The sequence below is a fragment of the Solanum lycopersicum genome, chromosome 3 (genome assembly GCF_036512215.1).
Source record: "Solanum lycopersicum chromosome 3, SLM_r2.1".
Lineage (NCBI taxonomy): Eukaryota > Viridiplantae > Streptophyta > Magnoliopsida > Solanales > Solanaceae > Solanum > Solanum lycopersicum.
The window spans coordinates 60,309,806-60,337,727 of NC_090802.1; the positions used below are offsets into that span (position 1 = coordinate 60,309,806).

The following is a 27,922-nucleotide window of genomic DNA, read 5'->3' on the forward strand; positions in this document are numbered from 1 at the left end:
ATTATAAAAGGGCTTGTGTAAGACATGCTCTAAAAATGAGGAGTCCAAAAAAAAAGAGTACGTTAAAAAAAAGGTAATCACTTTCTTTTGATTACAAGCATTTTTCATTTTTTCAATATTGAAGTACAAGCTTCACGTTTTGAAAGAAAAATTAAAAAGATCCTCCACAATTCTTCGAATTAGTTGAATTATTATTGTTACAACAGATAAATAAGGACCAATCAAAATCTCCATCTAATATACGCTATATAAAAAAGACATCTAACCTAAGTTATTAATAAAAATAAAATATCTATATATTTATAATTATGTTGGTTGAAAATTTTTTTGTGATTAGAAATAATTATGTTTTTCATATATATTTTCCTTTGTTTTGATCCTTTGTTATTTTTAAATAAGCATTTTTTTGAAAGAAAGAATTTTTTTTTGACCTTTTAAAAACTTTACCAAACTACTCTTGATCAAAGGATTTGAGTTAGTTACTAATATTTAAATACAACAAAATTATATTGATTACACAGTCCCCGAAATGCTAGAAAAATATATACCACGTCAATTATTAAAGAGCTTCCAAATAAGTTTATAATGTCTTGAAATACACTTTTCTTCGAATAAAAGAAATAAGATTTGAAATGAAGCTGAAATTGAATATAAAAAAAAAAGAGTAAATAATCCATTCAACTTCGATAAATACTTATTTCACGGAATATACCCACTTTAAAATCCAAGGTCAAAGTTTATTTAAACTAAATTACCCTTAATTATAGTTAAGCTGGTTTTCTTAATCATATGTTCTAGTCAGAATCTTTTAAGAATAAAAAAAATAGAAAATTAAATCGTACTTACTTTTGTGTTGTTAATTGCATGGTTGAAAACAGTCTACAATAGGTTGGTAATAACTAATAAGCATTAGTTTCTTTTCTTTAAATTTACAATGTTCTTAAGTTTTGACCAATAACAAAAATTAAGTATGTTGAACTTTTATTAATTTATTGTGTTAAAATTTTATTAAAAATATTAATATTAAGTTTAGCAAAGGGTAAGAGGTTATTTAATTTAAATAAAATTAGACCCTTAAATTTAAACATGAATAAATATAATGTAATCGGCACAAAACCATTTAATATAACATCGGCAATAAGGTGTTTTTGTATGATACAATTTGATAGAATATAGTTACTTATTTTTTGTTGGGATAAATAAGAAAAAGTTATATCTAAGAATAGATTTATTAGAATTAATGGATGAAATATTTTGTTACGGTATATTATTATTGTCATTTATAAAAATATACTAGTTGTGCATGAAAAATTTGACGTTTATTGAGATAAAAATAAAGTTTTGATATGTATTTTCAAAAAAAATAAAAAAATAAAGTTATTTTTTAAAAAAAAAATATATACATTAAATATTTGAACTTTTTTTTTTTCATAATAGATCGTAGTGTATTTAACTTCACAAAATAATAATATTATCACTTAAATTGAGAGACTTTCTTTAACATGATAACGTGTTATAGTAATATGATTTAAACACATTATCTTAGATATTGATGTAAAAGAAACTTTATTTAATTATGAAGATTTAAGTAATGTAACTTAAAATTCTGAAATATTTTTGTTGTTTAAATGTGTGACTCTTTGCTTCTTTCTCTTTCTATTTCTATATAGAATTTGTACCCTTTTTCTTATACAAACTTTAATATCGCCCCGAGTAAACATAAAATAATAAATTTATCATTAAAAATTTTGAAGCTTCAAAATTTTTGGGTTTAAAGCAAAGTCCATTAATCTGCCATTGAACTATTATTTCGATGAAGTAAAGTCATGTAGTTGCCATTTAAAATATCCAAATTACAGCATAAACACTCAGCTCAAAAATATTTTTTGTTACGTAATTTTTTTGACTAAAAAAATTTTCTTAGAGTTTGCTTAAAATATTTTATTAATTTGATTCGCGATTAGTATAATTAAAAATAAATTGATTTGTTAAGCTTAGAACAGCTCGTTAACCACCTGTATTGAAAACCACAAAGATTAAAATTTTGAAACCTCTTCTAATAACTGTCACAAACACTTTACTTTTTGCTGTCCACAAAGTACAAACTACACAACTGCTCTCAAATAATAGCACTATTATTTTGTTGAATACATTGTCCTTCAAATCTCTCTTTTTGAGATTCAACATTATTGACGATCTTTATATATATATATATATATATATATAAAAAAAAAGAAGACATTGTTAGATGTTGATCATGCATGTAATTAATTTAGTTCGCAAAAATATAAAGTACTTGGTATTCCAAAAATATACACTCAAATCATAAAATGATAACTCCAATAAAAGCCAATTTTGGTGTACTAAAAAATGCTGTAATATATGTCTATACATTTTCTCCTAGAGAGAACTTCCCAAATTCAGATTTTGACAGAGAACATTTATATGCATTGGAAATTATAAACCTTTTATCTGATGAACTTTTTGGATGTATTTCTCTTTTGTCTTTAGACTTAATCCTTCAAACTATAAGGAATATTAATTGATCAATCTTTTTAAATACGGGGAAAAGAATTAAAGAACTTCCATAATCAAAGCAAAAGAAAAGAAAGACCAACGATGGAGGCCATAAACGCAAGTAACTAGAAATAGTAAAATTAATTAATGGAAGGAGTGGAATATTTACTTAAATACGTCAAGAAAAGATGTTATTGCAATGAACTTGTGTCTTCAAAGTTTAATTAAAAAATTCATCTTCCAAAAAGTTTAAGATGATACACAACGAACAAACGGATCTACTATTTTGAGCATCCAGTATTATACGAGGAGTTATGCTGTCAAATAGAGAAATAGGAAACCTGGTTCAAAAAAAAAATGCAAACCTTCATAGTGAGTGAATACATTTAGCTATCAAGAAGGCAATTCAACAATTCACACAGATAAAAAATTGATTTTGCTTATCCTATTTGTGCAGTGTAATTACCGACAAAGGAGATTCAGTTGAACCCCTTTTTAACACACTTAGCACCTCCACTGATAGAACATGGAGTTGGAGACAGTTGAGGAAACAAATCTCACTTGTGAGGAAATAAGCAAGAGGCGATGATGACTGAACACCACAAACTCAAAAGAATAAGTGCAGAAGATACAGCAAGTGCAAATGTGTGTGTGTTTGGGGGAACCCAGGAGGCTAAGTACTTAATCAGCATTCAACAGTAGCAATTTTTCTTTCATTTCGTTGTAGTCGTCTCATGCACAAAATCCCCATCAATTCTACAGCACTCAATTTACTTCCCACAAAGGGAGGTATTTGACTTACCATAGACTACCACTACTACGACAATTTATACAAACTTACTTACACTGAAAATGGATACAAGATGCAAATATCCTAGCATTTCCATTTTACAGAAGCAATATCACGTACAAGGTACTTTGCTTCCATTGGGAAGTTAAAATCAAAATATACCACCTGATCAGGCAACTGGTAGCAAATGTTTTACTATACTCGACCATGCCACCTCATTGTAAGATTCCAAAATTTTTAGAGAATTGGCAGATGCAAAAGCTTGTTTCTGCCAACAGTATATCCAGGTATCAAGGGAACCAGAACTATACTTGTTTTTCTATAATATGACGTCCTCCAATCATGAGACAGATCTATGAAAACTGTCTGCACACAACTGTGACTCCTTTTCTCTCTTCATCAAGACAACTTGTTTGTATACTACAACTAGGGTTTGTACACCTATATTTCCAGAGTATGAATTTGAGACCTCTTTTGCTCCATCAATACATAACATGAAGGTCAGATCAATCTGTTTGCTGCATGAATGAAAATACACACTGATCACATATTTGGTGCAGTACAAGAACAAGCATGATTAATAAGCTAAACTTTATCTGAAGCTTCAGATACAAAAAAGAGTTACCATCTTTTCCAAGTCAAACTACTTTACAGCTTCAAAGAAAAGGACTTGTGGTTGCAAATGCCCTCTTTCACACATAACAAGAACATCATCCCAGCCACCAATTACCTAAATATCAAATATACGTAATTTACAAAAAAAAAAAAACTTAAAATAATAACAAGACAAATGGAAGAATGAAAAAAAAAATTTACCTTCACAGTTTTGTCGTCATACATAACCCACTGCCCATGATCACAATTGTAGGCAAAACAGTAATAATGCTGCCCATAATAGCAAACCTGAATAAATATCAAGCAATAAATTAAGCCACTTTTTTGATAAATCCAAGATCAGACTTAAACCTTCACCAACACCCAAACCAAGGGTGTGCTTTTGGTGGTCAATGAAGTGGGTGCGAACCTCGGAGAACAAGGTTCAAAATCTAATAGAGACAAAAAAAATCTAGGTGATTTCTTTCCATTTACCCAAGTCTTGGTAGGAAAAGTTACCCGATATCTTTGTTGCGGAAGACAATAGGTACTGAATAAAATAGTCGAGGGGCATGCCAGCTAGTCCAGACATCAACAACAACATACACAGTTGTAATCCCACAAAGTGGGGTCTGAGGAGGGTAGAATGTACGTTGATCTTCCCCCTACCTTTATGGGAGCATACACATCCAGACCCCATCATAAAAAAAGAAGAGGAAGAAAATTTAAACCAACGACAGTATCAAAGTTAAGATGGTTTCCCCCTAGCAACAATATCAAAAGTCTTATAGTATCATGCTGGCAAGGCCAACTATTTGCTCAAGTCTTCTTTATCATCTCTAATCTTGTTAGATATTTGTACGATAGTAGAAAATATAAAGAACTTCTAGTGATAGAGGACGTAAATGATTGAATATTAGACACAATGGGTTCCAAATTAAAATTTTACTGGGTAATGTTAGCAGAAGTAGAAAATTAACTTGCCATGGACCAAGAAAATCACAAAAAATTGTGTAATCAAATGATGGGACCAAGAATATGAAAATACTAGTGATGTGATGAATTCATACTGGATACTATCAGCATGTAAAATCAAACGTTTGTTTTTTCCAGAAAAAGATGAAAAAGAGTCGGAAAAGGTTTACCATTGAAATCAAGCGATGTTTGTTTTTAGGAGCTAGACCATGATAAAGTACACCTATGTCCACCTCAGTAGAAAGAGCTGATAATGTTGCTGTTATGTCACCTACACTCTCACAAGTATTTTGCCAACCTAAAACTGCAGGAAAAGAAATAGAAAGGGAAACTGAGGACCACGTGATGGTTTTCTTGAGATATAAATGACCCACGGCAGAAAAAAGAAAGGAAAATCAGAAGACTATTGATACCTGTTGTAAACACATGCGGTGGAGTTGAGAGAATATGATGGATGTAGTTAAGCTTCCCACATCCACCAACCTCAGAATTACAAGACAACTGATGGTTCATCTCAACAAGATTCAGAAGCGCATCAAAGGAGCTTTCTGGACACACAACCTGAATGGAGAGGACATGAAACTTAAAACGGAAGATACTTTATAGATGGACCTCATAAGATTACTATGCTGAACAGAGATTAAAGTGTCATCACTGAATTGTTTTGAAGAACATACCTTGATTGTACGGAGGGCACTGGCATTAATATTGTGAAAGAAAGATGTGTACTTCAGATGTCGGGACTCCAATCCACAGTTGTAGCAAACCATTTGTTCGAATGTGTCCATCCCGAAAAGAGAATGTACAATACAAGCACCATTTGAACAATCCCATGTGCCCATGCAGCTACTATCTGCAGATTCAGTACCAGAAATACCTGAAGCTGATGTAAACGACCGATGTAGAGAATCAAATATAACACCCAGCACTTCAGATGCATCATTCATCTGACCCTGTAAATCAATACCACGTTAATTATAATTTAAGCCAATTAATTTCAAGTAGGTGGACTCCTACAAAAATATGGGGGCAGCTGATGCAGTTTCGGATTTACCTCCTGGAAAAAATTACTATCAGGATATAGGTTGCTGAGGGAAATTCTCAAAGAAGTTGGATCAACTGTCTTTCTGCACGTTTCTGTTGAAGGAGTGCTCAAAGCAGTAAATATGTCGTACAAAGCACATATCACACATGGATCACCAACATGAACATGTTCGGATGATGTTCTCAGGAACTCATCTCGAAATCTTCTTATATGCCACAAAGACTAAAGAAACACAAGAAGATATTTCTCAGAGAACGCATTACGTGAAAATACAGTGAGAACGTACAAGTGAACTCACTCCTATGATTGAAAAAAAGGATAAGTCCTAGTGAACACAAACCTGTATGATGACATTAAGAAAGCAATTATATTCCCCAATTTCATTCTTTAGCCCAGTGCCATATGCATCGATTTTACTTACATCGCCCAAAGTCCCAGCCTTGGGGAACACCTTTTGTTCATTCCCAGAACTAGGCAGCAAAGGCAACTTCTTATGTGCATGGAACATGTCTAGCATTATGAAAAAGGAATAGAAAAGAATGAGAATGAGGGCAGAACACTAGAACAAGTGAGGAACAATTAAATTACTACTCTATACTTGAGCAGACTCCAACTACAGTAAAACAGCTTCAATAAGTTTGAATGAGATCTCAGCTAGCAAGAGAGGCACACATTGAGGTTGTTAAAATTTTCAAGCCAACTGAAGGAAATATAAACAAACAGTTCTCTGCCCATAGCATGTCATTTTCTTCATCGAAAATCATAACATTTTCAGAATATTTTACACTTTATATTAATATTTCTAGAAGATTTTACACTGACAGTACATAATGAAAAATAGAAGGTACATCAGGCATTTATTCTGATTACTTTTACAAGTGGTAAACAATCTACAGAGCCGCCTAAACTATAAGCACTTTAGGAGAGTCAGTGACAGAAAAAGAAAGATAAATGTGCACACCAAGGCTTTGCCGAACGGCCTTCTGAAGGTCAGCTCGGAACCTCTCTTCATCATCATACTCCACATGTAGCTGTCTCAATGTCTTTGTTCCACTGTCTGCTGGAACACTATTTCCTAGTATTGATATCAAAGGTAGATCAACTCAGAGAAGGCATCGTATTTGATTATTTATAAACAGAATTCACAAGGTAACATAAATAACAAAACTACAAGGATAAGGAAAAACAGCTATCGTTGCCCAGCAGCTTGGCTTTTCATTTCTTGGGTAAAGGTGGAGAAAGTAAAAGGGAATAGGAGCTAATTTTTAATTGGCTCCAAATTGACTCGTAATTCCACAATTTTCTTTTGTCAATAGAAGATACAATTGGATCAAACTTTGTCCCACTGTTTAGATATATAAGCATGCCAGCTTGAAGATATAACTACACAATACTAAAGCTTCACTGTGATATCAGTGAAAGAAAAACAAATTGCTCCTCTAAACCTCTGACGAAATGGAAAAAGACGAGGTTCATCAAGGACTAACTTGATGGTAATTTCTTTGTCTCAAAAATGCAAATACAAATATACGGTTATCAAAACGAAAGCAACACAAAGCTTTGATCTCTTCAGATCAACTAGCAAGTGACAGCTTTAGACATCCATACAACTGTTAATAATAGCCAATATACTCCAACTAATAAAAATAAGAATGCTCCTGAAATATAACGTGTATTTCAACTTCTATCATTTGGTTCCTCCTTCCTCAGGGCTTGGATCTGGTTGTCTCATAGAGAAAACACTACAACTAGACATGGATATATTGCTCGTTAGGAATCCACCAGCTTCTGCCCAAGATAGCAGGTGAGACAAATATTCACACGAAAAATTCGCAAAAAAATACAGTATACATAATAAAATAAGGCCAAAAAGAATATAAATTAGAAAATGCTGGTATTTCTTCAGTGCTAGCCAATCAAGGCACTACAGGATAGTTAAGCAAACAATTGCAACTCACCATGTGAAGAATGCAGAGCTCTTGGTTCACCAACTTCAGTATTTTCCTTTTCATCAGAAGCAGATTGAAAATTCCCATCAATAAGCTTAGAATCGTTCTGGGATGCTCTCCTTCCAGAGCGTCGAGTAGATACCAGAGTACTCTCATCCAGACTTACTTCATTTGACAGTCATGAATAAGAGCAATGGTAGAGTACATAATCAGGTGAGACAGTCACTGGCACTGTATCGCCAAGGGATTTATTTAGCTAGCAAAAAAACTTCTCTGACATTGAAACAAAGGCCATACCAGTTCTGTGTGTCATTCCTTCAGCACTGATTTTTGAAAGACTTCGTGAACTGTCCGGAAATATGTTTATCTACATTAAGCATTCCAAAATTTGCATGAGATATGTTTACAATTGATGACTAGTTCAGTCTAAAATTTAGAGAAACATATCATTCAAAAGTAACACCATCAACATTTAATGACTTCCCTTCTACAGAATAGAATGGGAAAACTCCCGCAGAAATAGGAGTATCCAAGCATAAGAGTATTGACCTTCTTACTACTCTTCAATTGCTCATCACTGCACTTTGAGCAAGTATCAGACTTCATAACTGCATCAATACTCCCTAAACATGTTTTTGTTGTTCTCTTCTCGGACAGATGCTTCAGTTTAGCGTCATTCTCCATTTGTCTTTGATATTCCAAAGTTTCTTCAAGCTTTCTTTCCTCAGCTTCAAGTTCAATAGTACGTCTATACTCCTGTTCTTTCAAGGAATCACCATTTTCAGCAGTTTCATCACCTTGATTCTCTCCATCTGCAAATGAGCTGCAACAGCAAAGTTATTTGTTGATATTAAAGATAATCATGATTCTACATAACATGGAGATTCAAGCTTATGGAGAAAGCATTTGTTTGGGAAAATACATACACATCTTCCATAGTCCGATGATGAAGCAAAGGCAGTTTGTTTCCACTAGCAGGCTGCAAATAAGAGTCAACTGATTACTTTTCAAGTCAAACACGCTAACATTTGCATCAGACAACGTCTAACCTTGGAACCCTTGGCTTTCCGATACTCTTTGCTTTTTTTCTTATCTTTCATCTTTTCATGTGTATGCTTAGAACAACCATTGCCTCGACGAGAACTTTTCTTGGAATCATGAGCAAGTTCAGCCAAAAGTGCTTCACTGGCAGCATCAGACTTCTTGGTAGCATCCTTCTCAGCCAGATCCTCCAGATGTGCCTGAAGAAAGAAAAGACCATCATCATCATAAAAGAATAGTACAACAGAGGTAAATGGTAGTATGAAGGAAAAGAGAAATAGCAGTAAAAGATCCCAGAAGCAATAATTGAACTATCACAAAAGTAGATGCTAAGTACGCACCCGGATATATGATTTCAACAGAGTCACTAAAATCCTCCGGTAATCCTGGGCACATGCATGCTCAAGCTCTACTCTTAGCTGCTGCATCCCAGCAACTACTCGCATGATTCGAGCATCTAATTTACTCAGCTGAATTCAAGATATTGTAGAAAAGGAAACGATTAAACCAAAAACAGAAAAAATAATAATACAGCATTAAACCATAGCTGATTCACCAACCTCAATGGAGACACGTTCCTTCTGTCTCTGTATTGCAACTTCCACACAAGAGTCCACTTGATGAAGGTAGTCCTTCAGTCTCCAGTCATCCTCTTTACTAGATTTGATGTCACATAGTTGAGATGTTCCACCACTATAAGTTTCCTCAAAACTAATTCGATTGACACTGAGAGACTCTGCTTCCTTCAGAACATTTGATATAGCATTCAACTCAAACCTATAACCGATAACTGTAACATCATTGTCACTTTCTATGAGATCTTCTCGCCGCTTCCGCAAAAGAGAATCATAACTTTGTCCGACAATTTCAGTTGCATGATCTCTTCTCCTACCCTCTTTTAAACAAATTTCTTCAATTGCCAGCAGTGCTACCTCATAATTTAAATGTTCAATTTTTCTCTCACATAAACATTGCAGGTCATAAAACTCCTTCTCAAGCTCAAGAAAACGAAAAATCTCATCTTGTTGGGCTTTCTCTTCTCTTGCACATGTCCAGGATGCCAAATGTTCTACACTTGATGGACCGGTGAATATCCAGGACAACAATGCCTCTGGATCAAGTTCAGCTCCATCTTGGTACTGATTACTAGACAAAACATAAGCAGTTCTGTCAATAGAAATTATATCTGGACATGAGCTTCGAGCAAGATTGAACGGCAGGAAACGCTCATCAAACAATAAACATGAACCATCTTCACTGACAATTAATTTCTCCAGATCGTCAAATCCTTGACTAGCATTGCTTGCTCCATCTCGAGAATTAGTTTTCTCGGAAAACCTACCTAAGCCACAAGAATATGAAAGATCTTGCAGAAACTTTAGCACAGTTTTTAGTTCCTGGGCACCTAGAAAGCATATGCATAAGGGAGTTTGATCAACATTGTAGCTAAGAAGCTGAGAGCCAAAAGCAAGACCCTGAAGCTGTTCCACCGCAAAATCAATAACCTTGCTGAGGTGACTTGAAGCAAGATATTTACTTTCAATAAGCGTCTGGAATACAGCAGAAATTCTTTCAAGAAGATTTGCTCGGTCGGGATCATCAGATAGTGGCCACTTGTCGGGAAGGAAACCATTCTTAGTACCATAATTCCTATCAGAATCCATCAACTCCATGTCTGAGATCTTATCATGTACTCTGCTTTCAATCGTATCACCATTAGGTATGTCTCCAAATTTCCTATTTCTAGCTGATGAATCTAATCTGTCTTCATTGCAGAAAACCTCAGAAAATCCATACTTAGACTCTTCTGTTTCATCTCTTTGGTGCTTCTCATCAAGGAAACCCTGTTCTTGATATCTTGATTGTTTATCAAGCATCTTTGCAGCCGCACAACCATCTAAGGGTTCCCAGGAACAGTTCAGAAGCATCTCAGCCCACTCGTTCTCCACATTCTGAGGCAATACGGACTGCAATTTAGGATGCAAAGTTCCAAAGTGCTCATGCACGACATGATAGTTGTGTGATACAGAGTCAGTAAATTTTTCGTTGCAGCGATAACATGTCCAAAACTTCCAATCTTTATTGGTTTCATAAAATGATAGAGCCTCAGATAGCACTTCAATAGCCAATCCGTCTTTTGACGCACTTAAATGAGCCTTAAGATCTGAAATTTTAATTCTAAGAAACTCTCTCTTCTTATCCAAAGTCAAGGAGTTCCAATATGACTGCACCCAATCCCTTCTCTCTGTGGAAGACGAATTTTTCCTTGCATTTCCGCTTTTCCTCCTCTCACCAATTCTCTGTGCTGATCCTGTTGTCAGATCCAGAGCTTTATCTCCATCATTGTGCGTTTGGACTGTTTCAGACGTCTTTTGCAACAGCCTTGCAGCAGCGACTCGGACCTCAATCTCTTTCCTCCTCTCTTCAGACGTTTTAGTCACCTTTTTAATCTCAGTTGGCCCTCTTGCTTGAACCAACCTCATCTCCATTGGGTCCTCTGGCACCCTCCTAATCGGGATTAACCTAATTTTTTCCTGACCATTGCCTAGTTGATTCACCCAAGCAGAAATGGATGCAAAGTTCGACTTCTGAATTAAACTTTGGAGTTCAATCCTTACATGGTCAATCCGAGCATTAGGAGTATCATCCTTCTGTTGACTTTCCTCCTGTAAGTTCTGTTTTGCAGGATCTATGGGGTTTTCAATTGCCAATGCCCTTTCACACTCCTGCACAACTTCCTCATATTCCTTCCCCTCATTTGCAGCCTCATACAACAAACTAGCATAGAAATATGCAAACTCAATTGAATTTGGAGACAGCGATACAGCTTTCCTAGCACTCTCAATGGCATTCTTCAAATGTCTATGTTTAGCATTGGGATCATCAATCATGGAGGCCATTTTAGCATAAACAGAGCCCTCGACACGATGAATAAGAGGTGCATGAGGCGAGTTTTCATGCTTGCTTGCCAATTCCTTAATCAATCTTAGGGCTTTGGTATGGTTACCCTTGCGCAGGGATGTTAGGGCACGCTCACATTCAAGCTTTATTGAAGGTGATAAGGCATTCTTTTCACCTTCAACAACAGCCGAAGTGTCATTTTTTCTCGAAATTTTCTTCTGAACTGATGGACATACTGAAACTAGGTTTAGGTCCGATTCAAGCAACGGAATCGCCGCATCTTCGGTGGCAGCCGAGTGTTTGGGACGAGGAGCGACTGTCCGCCTCTTGTGCACCATCAATGTATTCTATAACAAGTCAATCGTATGCATAAATGTATCTCGTGTGGCTAAACAAGTATAACAAGGCCTATATATCCATCTATCTATACAAAATTCGTATCTCAAATTGAACAGATATATGTAAATGTATACAAAACAGAAAGCGACAAAAGAAGAGAAACTTACTGGTGAAGCACAAGAACGTGAGCGGTACGTCGGAAACGGAATGAGAATTAGCTATCTACCGGCGATGAAGTAGAGAGTGAGAGAGTATCTCTGTTTCTGTATACTACTAACGAACAAAAAGGGGAAGAAGAGGGGATTTAAGCAGCGTGAGGGGCGAGGACTGGGAAGTTCAGCAACTTTTCAGTCTTTGTTGGAATGAGGAGAAAATGGAGATTTTGTTATTTATTACTTGCCAGTATGGATTATGGCAAATAAATCTTTCTATGAAAATATTTTAATTTAATTATGAGAAGGGTCTATTTGGTCAACTATATTAATTATTTAAATACAGTAAAATCTTTTTAAATTAATATAAGCGGGATACTAAAATATTATTATTTTATAAAAATATTATTTAATTGATAAACTAATATTATTAATTGAAAAAGTGTTTCAACATCGAAAAAAATATTTTAGGATGACATCTCAAAGAATTTGAAAGAGTGAAAACATCATTCATTCATTTGATGTCATGAAACTAATCTCCTATCACAATAAAATAGACGTTAATAACCTATGAACCGGTGAAAATTTTATATATGTCCAGAGGTCCAAATCTTAGAACAATTTATGGATATTATTGGAAAAATAATATTGATGATAAAGTTGAAGATGATACAATACTTTTGAAACCAGTTACGCGTAATCAAACACTTATCACATTTAGAAACTCTTCACAATTTATGGTGCCACTAGAAAAGACAACATCAAAACTTTCGAATGCAATAAGAAAAGTTAGAGATGGGCTTCAACTATATTTAAATTTTAATAAAAATTAAATATAATAGAATCATATTTCACTAAATTGTCTTAGATATATTTGTACTTTTAAAAGTTATTAATTTATAATAATATTAATAGAACCATATATTTATATAGGGATTTTCTAAAAATATATAATCTTATCGAAATGAGTGATATTTTCCATTGGCCCAAGCCGGAACCAGAGCAAATTATTATCTTATAGAGATTATAAATTAACCAAGTATTAATTTAGTGAGCTTTAACGATCTACATTTGCCTTATTTCATATTTAAAAGGGCATCTCCAACCCAAACATCAAATTTTACACTAAATTTTGTGTCATCAGTATTTTTGGTCTTATCAACTCAAATACACTTACATCAAAAAGAAATATTTCTCTCTCTCTTCATTATTGTCATATTATTTCTTATTTCATTTTTATTTTCCTATTCATAATTCTTTCTAAAAAATTTACCATATATACTCCTTCAGTTCGAAATTATTTGTCATGATTTTTATTTTTAGAGTCAAACTATAAAAACTTTTACTAACATTTTAAAATGTATTTTTTCATCATATAAATATGTAAAAAAAATTGTAATTTATAGTACTTTTCATGTAGTTTTAGAATATTTATTTTTTTGTTTAAAATATCGAATTAATGTGATCTAATTTACCTTTAAAAATTATTCAAATTGACTTTCGATAAGCGCAACATAACAAATAATTCTGAACGGAGGGAGTAATTTATAGTGAATGTCAATTACTACTTTGTTGAATGTTTATTAGTTTCAGTTATTTTTAAGTATATCATATTATTTATTTAAAAATTTATATGTTTGCATTTCTAAATTTTGTGAAGGTTACTTGCAGGGGTGTTTACACAAATCCAATACATGCATGACATGTGTCTAAATTTATAGTTCATTTTATTTAACCTTAATTAATTAGTATTTGTTTTACTTTATTAAATCACATAATAATGAAAATTAAATTAGTTTGATGTAAACACCCGCGGGTAAATTTTTCTGTAATTGCAGTTATATTCCGTTATAATTTATAGTAGAATTAACATAATTTTTTTTTAAGAAGTCAGAAAAATCAATTTATAAAAAAAATTAAATTTATATCTTACTACATAAAATAATTAAATATACAAGAGATTCAATTAAAATAAACAATTTATATAATATTTAATTAAAAGTTTATATGATAAAATAATATTGAAATATTCAAAAAGTAAATTATAATGAAGAATATTATTACACCAAATTTAGTATAACACTATTCACACACCAAATTCGATGTAAAAATTAATATGGATTAAAAGTTAAAAACACTAAATTTTACATCAAATATAGAATTTGATGTAAAAATTGATGCGAATTGAAAATGGTATTACAATACAGTGTGAACATGAATTTTCTTAGGAATAAAATATGTTGATCTGAAACTTTCCTAGTAAGCTTTAAAAGAAAAATGTGGTTCTTAAGATTTTGACATAATCGTTCTTTCTTTTGATCTCAAATTCTCTAGAAATAATGTAAAGTTTATTGTTTAAACTATTATGAAATAGCTAGCTAATAAACTTAAATTAATAAACTAGATTTAAAAGAAGCAAAGAGTGAACATAATGTATTTCATATTTTCTTTTATTATTCTCTTTCGTGAATGAATAAGTAATGGATTTTACTTTCTTATGGATTTATTATATCTTTTATGGATTAAAATAAAATATATATTTGCATCTTTCAGCAATGACACAAAAAGAGGAGACTTACTAGTAGTTGCTTTTTCGACTTTGTCCAGCTAGAGAAAAACAAAAAACCCAAATCATCTGACAAAGAAATTGGTAGTCTAATACTCCATTTTATGTTAGATTTTTTTTTTTTTATCGGTCCCAAAAAAAATATTATTTCTCCTTAGGTAGTAATAAGTATTTAAATATATAATTCCTTTTCTATCCCGTTGGTTTAACTTAATTTTAAAGATAATATTTCATTATATTTATGACCAAAAAAAAGTGAATTTACTTTCTGACTTTTTTAAAAGAGTAATTTGGTCTTCATTTATTTCTTAAATGGTCAAATGATGTCACATGAAATGAAACGAAAGAAGTAATAAAATAGACATGCAGAATATTCTAGGAATTATGCCTTATCCATAACTCACATAACATTTTATCTTGTCTTTTATACGTTGTTCACTTTTATTGCTCGAGCTAATATCTTACTCAAGTATATACTCTCTTTTTTTTAGAAAATCACTCGACTTTAAATTTTAACTCAAAAATTTACTCAACTATACATTCTTTTCTCGTGTTGGTATTTTCAACTCACTAAAGTTACACGTAAAACATTTACATATAAATTAATAGGAGTCATAATCAAACTAATGATCATCCTGAATCAAACTATAGATTCAGAATTTGCCCATAAAAGAAGTTGTTTTTCATTCTCAGTGAGCACCAAGGGGAGTTATGAGCCATGGAAGTCAAATCACAATGGCCTAGTAGTGAGTTCTGCATCTACATGACACAAGCTGCATCAAAGAAGAGTTTTACACAAACACATTTCTTATAAACGATCATCCAGCCTTGAGAGTTGGGACAAGTAAAGCACAACAAAATACAACTGAAAGGAAAAACACCAAAGCCCAAGTGCAGCGGCTACTTCCTGCTTTTGGTTGATCAGAAGTACATCTAATAGTCAATAATGTGATCCAACAATAAAACAGAATTGGGAAAATGGCCCTGCTACGCACAAGACACGAACTTACTACCAATTACAGGTCAGACTCAAACAAATAGAATCTGCAATATGAGATTAGTAAGAAAAACATAATTAGGATAACTAACTGAAATCCATATGAGCTGCACATAACTAAGTACATTCTAATTCCTGAGGAAGCCAGTTCCTCTTCCATGACAAAATTGTGATTTATGCTTGATACTATAGCAAATGCATCCTCTCGACATAAGGCTGGACCAACCATCTACTGAGAGGCTCCCCACAGCCCACAAAGCACCCTGAATTTCCATTCTGAGCAAGAAATGGGAAGCCAAACATGTTAAGCAACTCCTGTACTGCTTGCCTCACCATAGAGGATCCAGTCACACGACTCCTACGGCCCCATCCTGTCACAATATCAATGCGGCTTGGACGGATTCCAGAGATAAGCATCTGTCGGCGGAACCAGGCAAGTGTTCTTGACAGTGCAATGATTGCAGTTCCATCTGACATTACATGGAGGTTTATAAGCCAATATGAGGAGCTTTTTTCTCTAACTGCATCCGGGTAGACATTCTTGTCCGCTGCCACCTCCCAGACAGATCCAGCTTCTTCCTTGAGTCCTGATTTGTGCAGAAAATCAACAACTGAATCAACAAGACCCCTTTTACTCTCTCTGTCCTCACTATGCATCAGATCCAAAAAGCTGCCCACGTGATCCCTCACATTCTGCCCATCGGGTCCTGCTGCTGGCATGGTCAGAAGGAATGTGTGTGCTGGGTGACGTGTGACTGCCATCAGCTCACAACAAAATGACATGTCAAATGATGTTTGAGCTTCTGTGCAGCAGCTGAGGAGCAAGGTATAAGTTTGCAGAGAAGGGTTCAGACCTAATTCAAGCATGCTTTGAAGCAAGTCGTACGCATCAGGCAACCGGTGAACTCTAAGGAAAGCACTGAGCAGAGAATTGCATGTAGGCACATTGGGGCATAAACCTGCATTAATCATCGCATGATACCAGTTCCAAGCCTTTTCTACATTCCCAGCCTTTCCCCATAAGTCCACTAGAAGACCATATACAGGTTCATCAGGTACCCAATTCTTCCTTTTCATCTCAGTAAAAACTGCCTCAGCTTCCTCCAGATAGCCACAATGGCCAAGCACCTCCATCACAATGCTGTATGTCACCTTGTCTGGCTCAAATCCAGCATTCTGCATGTCTCGATATAATTGTAATGCACTAGAATAGTTCCTTGCTTTTGCATGCAATGCAATCATAATGTTGTAGGTTACCAAGTTTGGCACACAACCCTGATTAACCATCTCACAGAACAGTTTGTGCGCAGCATCTAAATGGCCTGCTTTTCCAAGGCAATTAATAATGACACTGTAAGTAAAAGTGTCGGGAGAGAGCCCAGCATCTTGCATCCTTTCATACAAGTCCATAGCAACATCAAGGTAACCAGCTTTTGCATGGATGTCAATAAGAGTACAATAGGTTACACGGTCAGGTTCAACTCTAGCTTCCTGCATTTGACTAAAGACATGTAATGCTTCACGCAAGTAGTTTGCTCTGCCATAACTATGAATGAGACGGTTATATGTCACTACATTTGGTTGGCATCCATCTTTGACCATCTGCTCAAGCAACTTGTTAATAGCCCCAAACTGCCTAGCACGTCCCAGGATGCCAACCATGGTCGTATAGGTGTGTCCGTCATGCTTAAATCCTGGTTGCTGCTTCAACCAGTAGAAAAAGCCAAGAGCAACCGCATGATCATGGATCTGCTTAAGAACTTGGTTTGCTTGGTATGGATCTAATAAATAGTTGAGTTCACGAAGAGCATTTTCTGTCTCGGGACTCCAATTTAACTGTTGTATAATGCGAGAAACTGTTCCAACAACATGACTACTATTAGAGAACTGCCTGACCATTACTCCTGCACTTGGCAACTTTGTTGCTCGTTGTGGCCTGCTGAAACCTTCAGGAATCTCATGCTTAAGCTTTCCTTCAGAGCCACGCACATTTGTCATGTTACGATTTGGATATGTTCTGGGCTTTGGAGGCATTGTCTTCCTTCGGTCACGAGAATCTGGGATAACACCATGGCTCTCCACTTTCCCAACAGAACTGTTCGAAACAGGATTCCTGCCTCTGACTGAATTACTTTTATCACCTTTGTTTTTTGTGTAATTCGAATTATGTGCAAGGGTTGACGTTACAGGTGTATCAGTAGAAGCTTTTCCTTGAAGTTTGTCATTTCTGGAGGTATTTATATTTGATGGTCTCACATTGGATACAGGCTTTGTATGATCCACCATACAGTTGTTGGATGAGCTAAGCACTTTGCTTCCATCTAACATAGGTATCTTATAGTTAACCACATCAGATAAAAAACTGACTGCTGCAATACCTGCCCTGACAAACTGGTCTGAGATGGGAGGTGAGGACTGTACAGTTATCTCGGCGTCAATGTTACCATATTTAACAGAGTCTACCCGCCCAGACAAGGTAGATACAGGTACGGCCTGTGGCCTAGAAACTGGAGAGTCTAAACTCTCATTTTTTTTCGAGGTCACAACCTTTACAGCATCTCCAGATAATAAGGCACCAACTCCTACAGAGGATTTTGACACTAAGTTGGATGATATTTGTGGATGTCGAACGTCATTTTTAGTCTGCAGCCTTTTGGAAATACAAGTTTCATCTTCTGAACAAGTGCAGGAACTTCCATCTCCTGCACTACATCGTGATCCACCTAGAAAAAAAGACCTAGCTGACTGGGAGAGTGTGCCGAGCTGCTTTGCCCGAAGCATAGTCTGCAAGTTAAATTGTAAAAGCCAGGGAAAAAAGTTTTTAGACCTTAAACATGATTGAAATATAATGAAAATGCCAAAAGATGCTTCAGGATCTTCAAGGCAGCAAAGCAAGTCACAAATGAATTAGGAATCACCAAATTATTTGCTCAGCCAGTCAAGTGTCCATCATGGCACAGCGAAGTGCAATACAAGGCAAAAGTATGCATTCAACCAATGCTGCATATTAACTTGTGTTTCTACATGAAATTCATAAATTGACGACTTTTTTTGGAAATATCGTTCAACTCCTATGACTATTTCTTGGTTGCCTACTTTAGTTAATGGTACATGATAAATTATCACTCGGACACTTGGCTTAGTAGACTATGTCATCATAAAATCTCAAATAAGCATGTCCACAACAGCAATCATTGACTCATATACATGACTAGACTATATCAGTATTCATCACCCATCAAAGGCGTCACAACACTAATCATCACATATTCCACTCACTAACCAGAGGAACGCCTCTTCTTATTGTCGAGCATGACCAGCATGATTGCAGTTGTAACTTCCAAGGGGAAGACAAAAGATAGAGAGGTTGAAATACAGAAAGTCATAATATCTAGGACTAACAATAGAGTTGGGAAGCTCCACAATTATGACCTACTAATAATAATTACAGGATAGGTACTAGAAAAAAAGAATGCTCAACCACAGCACTATGAGTCAATGATGAGCTAAACTTACACCATCATAGGCTTGTAGTATGTTAACAACCTCGAGCACATCTTCTTCTTTTTTACCGAAAAGCACAAGAGGATTGAACTCAAAGAACCTTAAGAAACTTCAACAACCCCTTAACAGATTTATCAATTAAAATCATTTTCAGAAAACTAAATATAATATTCAAAAGCTACTTCAGAAAACCATAGACAAAAGACAAATATGCGCAAACACATACAGATTCATGTTCGTTTAACAAGAACACACCAAGGCACTGTCCCTAATTAGCACACTACAACCTAGCGACTCGAATCTAGTGTTCGAAAGTCCTGGATGTTTAATAAGTAACAACACATACTAGAAGAAATTCCAGAAAAATAAATTGGGGGAAAAAATGAAAAAGGAAAGAAAGTTAAAGAAGTCAAAAACATATGACACAAGTCTGAATAACTACATGTTTGCATATAACAAACAATTTGATACATTCTATACTAGTAAACTAAATCGATGGTAAATAAGACGAAATTTTGCAATAAATTTGCTTTCCTTCCATTTTCAAGAAAAGCAAAAATGGACGAAAAGTTCCAATCTTTATCAGATTCAGCAAAAATAAAACAACCCCACATTCTAATTCATCAACACCATTCTCTCAAGAAAAAACAGAGCTAACAACAGCAAACAGTAAGATCAAACAGCAACTCACATTACAGAACAACTAAAGGAACACAATCATTGACTAGTGATTCAGAGCTAAAAACAGATTTTTTTAAAAAAAAAAAGGAATTCAAAGGAAAGAGAGAATAGAATACCTGGGAATTGGTAGACGCGGCTTCAGAGCCACCAAAAGAATGAAAAGGAAAACAAAAGTAAAAGAAGAAAAATTATAATACTGCTGAGGGAAAGGGTTAAAGAAGACGGCTCTTTTTTGGCGTCAGCTTTATATTGAGTTTCCAAGCAATTTGGCGAAACGACTGTTAGAGGACTCTATTTATTTTCCTCTTTTTTATTTTGTACAGTTTACTTTTTATGATATTTTTAGCTATTTTCTCTGATATTCATTTCATCCACGTGTTCTTTCAAAATATCACATTTTATTTTATTTTTCTTTTAATCTTTTCGCTTTACTCGGATTAATCTCCTATATTTATTGATTATTTCACTTTGGTGAGTACATTATTCTAGGAAGTTCTCTCTATTTGTTATTATGACTTGGTAATTAGATTTTTAGGCCTTAGTTTTTGAAGAAAAAAAAACAATTAGTATGTTGTCTTTTTTTATTAATACGAATTGACAAACGATTTTTTTCTTACTCTCATAATTCTATTTTTATTTTATTAGCTACTCAGATTTTTCGATTAAACTTTTTCCGTCATATTAAGGATTATTGAGTCGAAAAACTAATCTTTCAAGGGATTGCTTAGTCTAAAATATATATTATATTATTATACATTAAAGTTAAATTAAAAATTATATTTATTTATTTTTTATATAAAAAAAGGTAAAATTGAGTTGCCGTGATTTTGTGATATGACACTGCTTACGAAACATGTCTTGGCCTTCAAGAAAGTCTGTAAGGTCAAAAGCGGTAAATTATTTTATTAACAAATAACATCTTCGTTTTGCTCTTCTGGCCCTGCTTAATGCTCATGTGTTCTATTTTCAACCCATAACTTTTGATTTTGTTCTCTTTGGACCCAAATACCTTGTAAGAAACGGTCAATGCATTGTGTCAATACATGAATATGAAATTATTATGATAAATAAAGATGTTGAAACGATATGGGGTAGATTAAATCATACGAGAAAAAAAAATCATAAGATTTAAAAATTAATTCGTAAAACAGAGGGTACAATTGAAGAACCAAGAGAATTTATATAGGTGATATTTACTAGTCTTTCCACCTCAAATTATTTATCATTTTAGAAATTTACAAAAAAAAAAAATTATTTTATTTATTTTATTTCAGCAATTATTTCTGAATACTGTAAGCACCATAATTATGAAGCGATACAAATAAAACTTCGATAAAATGATCAAAGTTCCTTATCAGAATTTTCTCAAAAAAAATATGCGAAATAAAATGCAATAAATAACTAAAAGACTAAGGAAATAATTGAAATAGCAGGTTGTATACACTTGTATATATAACATACTTCTAAAGTTATTGTCATTAAAGTATTATAATATGAGTTGAACAACAATGAAGCATTGGGTATTTATAGAGTACACTTTGATTTGTTAATAGTTTAAAGGGATAGAAAAAATGATATGTACCCTTTTATTGAATCGAAGGATTAAACAAAAACATAAATAATTAGTTTAATCAGCATTCAAAGCTCATGTCCATTAGCTAATCCTCTAGGGACTAACCTCAAAATTAGTTAAAATCAAACATTAGTTATGACTAATACCAAATTCCAGAAATATATAGACTCTTCTAATGGTCCCTCAAGAGTTTAATAAAATATTGGCATAGCTTAAACCTCTTTTAGTGCTCTGTTAAGCTAGTGTTTGGTCATAAATGTTTAAATATTCTTGGCAAATATTATTTAAGTGAAATTTCACCATGTGTTTGGCCGTAAAATTTGGGAAATATATTTCACCTTTTTAGAAAAATAAGATTTATACCCATAAATTTTAAAAACTATCAAAACTAACTATAAGTTTGTATTACAAGTCAATTGGATGTTCGTTACAACAATAACAAATGGTGTTCATGATACTAGAGTAATGTGGTAATTTGGAGTGAGTGCAACAAGTATCATTCCATACATCGTGAAGTTGACGAAGCACATAACTTTGTTACCTTGAGCTAATTTTTCATCATTTTCATCAACAATCATATCATTATTTAATATTCACTAAACATTTGATCACCATTTTGGTGTTCACGTAAAAAAATTATGTAATACAACGCAAACAACTACTATAGAGGGTATTTTAATAAAAGATAAAAATTTGGGATAAAGATTTTAATTTTTAAAAGATCTCAAATAATGAGATTTGGCCCAAATACTAAAAAAAACTACTATTTGAAAATTTGAAATATTTGCCAAATAATAATAAATTGTATGGACAAACATTATTTGTCAATTTTTTTCCAAATATTATTTGGGAAATTTGTGGTCAAACGGGAACACTATACTAGACAAACTTAATTTTTTGTAACATAATTAATAAGGATAATTTAGAAAAAATAAGCTCCTAATAAACAATTTATTTAGAAATATATTTTGTCAAGTAAAATGAAACTGAGGAGTAATAACATTTATAAATGCAACAGTTAAGTATTACCAATTACTACTACATATTTTTAGAAGTAATATTAAGTAAATAATATCCAGTAGCATATAAGGAATATTTACAAGATAGAACTTGATGGGGTGCTTTTAATTTGTAAAAATTTAAGAAGTCTCATAATATAATTTAATAATTATATTTTGTCCCGTTAAATTTAGTATTTATTAAAAATTCCTTAAAATTGTTGTGCCGTGATAATTTAGACTCTAGTGATACATGGTAAATGATACATGGTAAGTTAAAACTGTTAAGAAAAAAATGAGGAAAAAAAGGTACATTTAAACTTGTTAACTAAAACAGCTTAATTTACGGTAACAGATCATTAATCTGCATTAAATCAGCACGTAATTGGATATTAATTTCAAATTTTGAAAATCAAAGATTATATCATCTATTTTGAATACATTTTTATGAACATCCTATTAAATTTCGAACTACAGTAATTTTATTGTTGTTATTGTGGATGTTTCATGATGAATACATCAATTTTGATGAGACATTCCGGAATTTGGGTGAACGAATTGCAATATGAAAGTTACAAAATCGACGGAATCGTTGTTGGAGATTCAATTTCGTTTTCTAATCTCAAAGCAGCAATTGCAGCCGAGTTGGATATTGATGTATCAAGGAAAGAAATTGAAATTCGTTACATTGTAGAAGGTAACTCCTGTCCGATGAAGCTTAAAAACGAGGTTTTGAAGAAAGAAGATTTTTTTTCTGGAAAAAGGTAGCAAACATGTGATACATATCTAATACATGTATCAGACACTATACACACTGATTCTATATATATCATCAAGCACAATTGATGACGCAGTTATTAAACTTATTGAATGATACATTATAACAATTTTCAAAACCTTATGATACATAGAAAACATTATGATACACAACAAATTCATGTATCAATGCATCGTCTAAAACACTATACACACTGATTCAAAATGTATCAGCAAGCACACTTGATGGCGCAGTTATTGAAATTAATCACTGATACATGATAAAAAATTTCAAAACCCTTGATACACAGGAAATCATATGATACACATCTAATTCATGCACCAAAGCATAGAGTAAACATTATAATCCACTTAGTACTTATGTGTTAAACCTATTGTGTGATACATGATAATAATATTTATAATTTTTTGATACATATTGGATTCCTTAAAAATTTTACTAATTTCAACAACAATTTTAAAATAAGTATAAAAATACAAACCCGAAATAATGTAGGCCTGACAACAATGTTTGCTGCTTCTTTTTTATTTTTTTTTGTTGTATTTTGACAACCTTTGATTTTGATGTTTCGCCAGAGTCTTTGTTTGAATCCTTCTGAAGATTCATAGGATCATGCAAAGACTTTTTTCTATTTTCTTTTCAATTTTCATCGTCGGAACCATTTATCCTTCTATTAATTAACGGATCTATTTCTATGATGTAATAGAACAATTAACCAAAATAAAAAAAGGAAGAAAAGAAGAATTGATGATGGAGTAATAAGAAAAAGAAGAAACCAATAACAGATGCTGGGTTAAGAAGAAGAAAGACGATGATGGAGTAAGAAGAACAATAAGAACGGGAGAGAAATTGTCCAGTTTTTTAAAATTTCAATTTTTTTAATTTCAAAATTGCGTGTTTTAATTAAAATTAATAATTCAAAATCCGAAAACTGATTTAGAAGATTGAGTGTTTTCATGGAGAAAAAATAGACATTATATTGGGGAATTGTGTATTATAGGAGAGGGAATGTTATGTATCTATACACTTCTACTAAAATTTAAAAAAAAAAGAAATTATGTAATATTTTTTTTTAAGAAAAATTAGAAAATATAAAACTTATAGTTGTGTATTTAAGTTATTTTTAATTTCTATGATGAAGTTTTGAATGGGCTGTTGGCTCCATATCCTACCAATTGTATTTGGGCTGAATTTGGTCATTTAAGAGGCTTGGGCCACTTTAATGGTATTTATTCGAAGAAAAAATTTCAAAAAATATAATTGAGAAATAACTTCTTTTTTTAGTTAATTTGCTATTTTTCATAACAATTTTTTTTTTTTTGAAACTTATACACGATTCATCAATTTTATTTGATTTTCTATTTCAGAAACGAGGAATAGTTTCACAACTGATCACTAATTTATTTTTTTAATTTATAACATAAAAATTACTAAAATTTATTCAAGTATAGCACCGAAAATTATACTAAACTATTTTTATAGTAAAAAAATCATTCAACTATATTCAATTACTTCACATTGCAAGGCGATCGATTAATTTTCCTAAGTATCATATAAAAAGTATTTTTCTTTTTTTTTTCCCCTAATGACTAGTTAAATTTCGAGTGACTTTTCGATTATAAAGAACAATTCAATCATTTTTGTGATATATTAGTGGAATGTTGAGCGATCATCTATTAAATGAGCTAAAGAACCTAATCGTAAAGAAAAAAGAGGATAACAATATTAAGATTCTAGAAAAGGAAAGTAACATATTTGAGAAAAAAAGTTATGTGTAACCTCTTTTTTCTTCCTTTTCAGTTTAGCGTGAGGAGATGAGCTGTGGGAAGCTTAACACTTTATGCCTTTTTTTTTTTTTGGTTTTCAACCCGGTGTCTGGAGTTTTCGTTGGAGCTCCAACTAAATACGGATCGCGCTTTGCAGGCCCATTCGAGGATGACCCTTCCAACATGATTTTCTCTATACCCAGAGCTCGAACTTGCAATCTCTAATTAAGAGTGAAACACTCCGATCAATGCACCACAACCCACGATGGTCTTCATATGCCTTTTTTATTTTATTGTCACATTACACCATGCACCAAACAACATAATAATGTTAGGGAACATGGGTCTTGTTAAATGTTTTCCTGTTTGGTTTGGCCTACAACTACTTATAAAACCTATTGCCAGGTTATAAAGTTACTTCTACATGAAAAAGCTCATGTCTTTCCATCATTCTTTCCTCCTCTTAATTTAATACAACACTCAAATATGTGTGCTTTCAATTAATGGGATTTATCCCCTCAACTGCATGCATTACTCACGTACCTCTCTTTATATATGTGTGCCACAAAAAAATCGTCAATTAACAACGGTTAAAATAGTAAATTATTTTTAAAATTTTCGTAGTTAAATCTATCATAATTTATGTAATAGATATTAAATATTTATACGCGAATCATCCAAATAAACATATTTATAGATATAATTTATTTAGATTAAATTAGATTTGAGAAATCACAAATAATGTCATATTAATAATCTATTCTTCTAAATATTTTTCTTTTAATTTTTGGAGGAAACAAATTGCTTTGTTGACTCTGTCTCAGCCTCTCCTAATTGACCACGCATTTTTTTTTTATCGTATCCGCACCTACTTCCACACACTTTAATTTAATATTACGGCTATATGTCCTTTTCTTATCATTAAGAATCTTTACTCAATTTCAAACTCAATATTATTCGAATTTATAAGTCAAAAAATTCATCCAACATGTATTCTCTCTTATGAATTTTTTTTTTTAATTCCTTTCCGACCATATTATAAAAAAATGTAATCGGAGCAAAACCTTTATATATTCCATCATATTAATTGTTATACTCAAGAGTATAATTTAGCGTAATCAATAAAACAAGTTACAAAACGGTAAAATTTGAACTGTTATCCAAATATTAAGTGATTTTTTCTATCTATCAAAAATACTATTCCGTAAGATTGTCTAGCTTAGAGTGGTTGGGTTTTGTTTTGTACTAGTTATTTCACTTTAATTCTTGTTTTTGATATATATAAAAAAAATCTTAGTTTCTATAATCTATATGTTGTTTATTGATTATTACACTATTCTGTCATTGTCTTTGCTCCTCTCATGGTAGACCTTTGCTCCCTTGTTACTTAATGATCATCTTGTTTTTTACTTATGACGAAAGTTTTTTTAAAAACAATCTCTCTACTTTTATATAAGGACACAAATTTTTACCCTTCCTAAACATTATTGTTGTTGATATTGATGAATGTGATTACTCAATACCTATACCTGTAAAATATAATAAATATTTTGTGAATTAGTCAATATATACATAAACTGATCCGTACACTACGATTATATTTATTTTTACAAAATACACTTGTTTGAAAATGTTATCAATTGGATGACTTAAGGTAGGAAATGACAATGGGTTCTAATGGGACCAAAGTTGTTCGTCATAACATCAATGTAAGAAAGCATTAGATTATGAAACTTTGGTTATATGTTATTGTCGAAGTAGCCATGGCAACAGTAAGTAATTCAACATGTCAATCTCAAATCATCAACCGCTCCATTAATTAACACAAAATCATTTAACATGTACTCAACTTAACTTTAAACCACATGCTACTTCTAAATATCATCACTCGTGACAAGACCTAAATATTCTTTAAAAAAACAACAACATAAATTAGTAAATAATTAATGAAAACTTTACTTTAGACTAATAGAAATGTAACTTTGAAGTCTTTTCTTGCAATTTTACGCTAGCGCGCAGAGTTATTTTGAAGAATTTTTGGAGTATTTATTAGTACTTCAAAATTAGTTTCCATATTTTGACTTTGTTTAAAGCTACAAGGACATTTAGTCAACCTGTCATGCTATCATAACCTGCTGCCTAATTAGTAATTATGGAAAAATGTCTTCAAATATTATTCAAAACAAATAATATTACACGTATCAAAATCTTAGTAGCTCACTCAATTGACTACATGATCTACTACTTTATAGTTGATGGTTTTTTTCCCTACTCTGTAATCCTCTCTCCATTTAGCCTTCCCAGACCCCAACTTAAAATTACCAAGTAGCAATATCTCTAGAGTGATCAAAGGTCATCAGCTCAGTAAAGAATTAATTTGCATTGTTATTAAGCTAAGGATCGTTCAGAAACACTCTATCCTTCTAAAACAAAAATAAGATACGTAAACATTCTGAAAAGTATAGAGCATGAATCCAAGTTTAGTTTTTTTTTTTAATCCCAATCTAATACAAAATTTTGGTAGAATAGCGCCCAAATAAATCTATTTTGTGGCAGTGTTTTAGGACTACATGTGTGCCGTGATATCAAACAATGAAATTGTTCAACAACTTCATCTACTGGTATATCACAAATTAATCTCAACCAAATCCACCTATGACTTAATTATTACACCCAAATCATCATGACTTAGGTCCATGCAAGTATAGGGTTTAAATTAAATTGATCAAAAGGTGACACCTACATGTAATTATTGG

At 32.7% G+C, this 27,922-nt stretch overlaps 2 protein-coding genes across 2 annotated transcripts; both read right to left on the reverse strand.

Moving 5' to 3' along the window:
- Positions 1-3,208: 3,208 nt before the first annotated feature.
- LOC101250879 (uncharacterized) lies at positions 3,209-12,567 on the reverse strand. Its single transcript, XM_010320659.4, has 17 exons — positions 12,319-12,567; positions 9,472-12,159; positions 9,253-9,381; positions 8,920-9,111; positions 8,797-8,849; positions 8,420-8,693; positions 8,168-8,237; positions 7,880-8,035; positions 6,883-6,996; positions 6,262-6,431; positions 5,931-6,143; positions 5,554-5,829; positions 5,290-5,437; positions 5,047-5,180; positions 4,124-4,210; positions 3,933-4,037; positions 3,209-3,825 (listed from the first exon to the last, which is right to left on the reverse strand). The coding sequence occupies exons 2-16, from the start codon at positions 12,148-12,150 to the stop codon at positions 3,951-3,953; spliced, it is 4,782 nt and encodes a 1,593-aa protein (XP_010318961.1). The 5' UTR covers positions 12,151-12,159; positions 12,319-12,567; the 3' UTR covers positions 3,209-3,825; positions 3,933-3,950.
- A 3,091-nt stretch (positions 12,568-15,658) lies between these two features.
- Positions 15,659-20,358, reverse strand: LOC101268561 (pentatricopeptide repeat-containing protein At1g74750-like). Its single transcript, XM_004236134.5, has 2 exons — positions 20,168-20,358; positions 15,659-18,650 (listed from the first exon to the last, which is right to left on the reverse strand). The coding sequence occupies exon 2, from the start codon at positions 18,645-18,647 to the stop codon at positions 16,053-16,055; it is 2,595 nt and encodes an 864-aa protein (XP_004236182.1). The 5' UTR covers positions 18,648-18,650; positions 20,168-20,358; the 3' UTR covers positions 15,659-16,052.
- Between the last annotated feature and the right edge of the window lie 7,564 nt (positions 20,359-27,922).

Bases quoted from the DNA above. Each gene is read 5' to 3' on its own strand.
- LOC101250879 (XM_010320659.4), bottom strand. From the start codon at position 12,150: ATGGTGCACAAGAGGCGGACAGTCGCTCCTCGTCCCAAACACTCGGCT. The intron at 6,144-6,261 runs GTTTGTGTTCAC...GTGTTTCTTTAG, and splicing joins TTCTTAATGTCATCATACAG to TCTTTGTGGCATATAAGAAG. The intron at 5,830-5,930 runs GTAAATCCGAAA...ATTGATTTACAG, and splicing joins ATAGTAATTTTTTCCAGGAG to GGTCAGATGAATGATGCATC.
- LOC101268561 (XM_004236134.5), bottom strand. From the start codon at position 18,647: ATGCTTCGGGCAAAGCAGCTCGGCACACTCTCCCAGTCAGCTAGGTCT.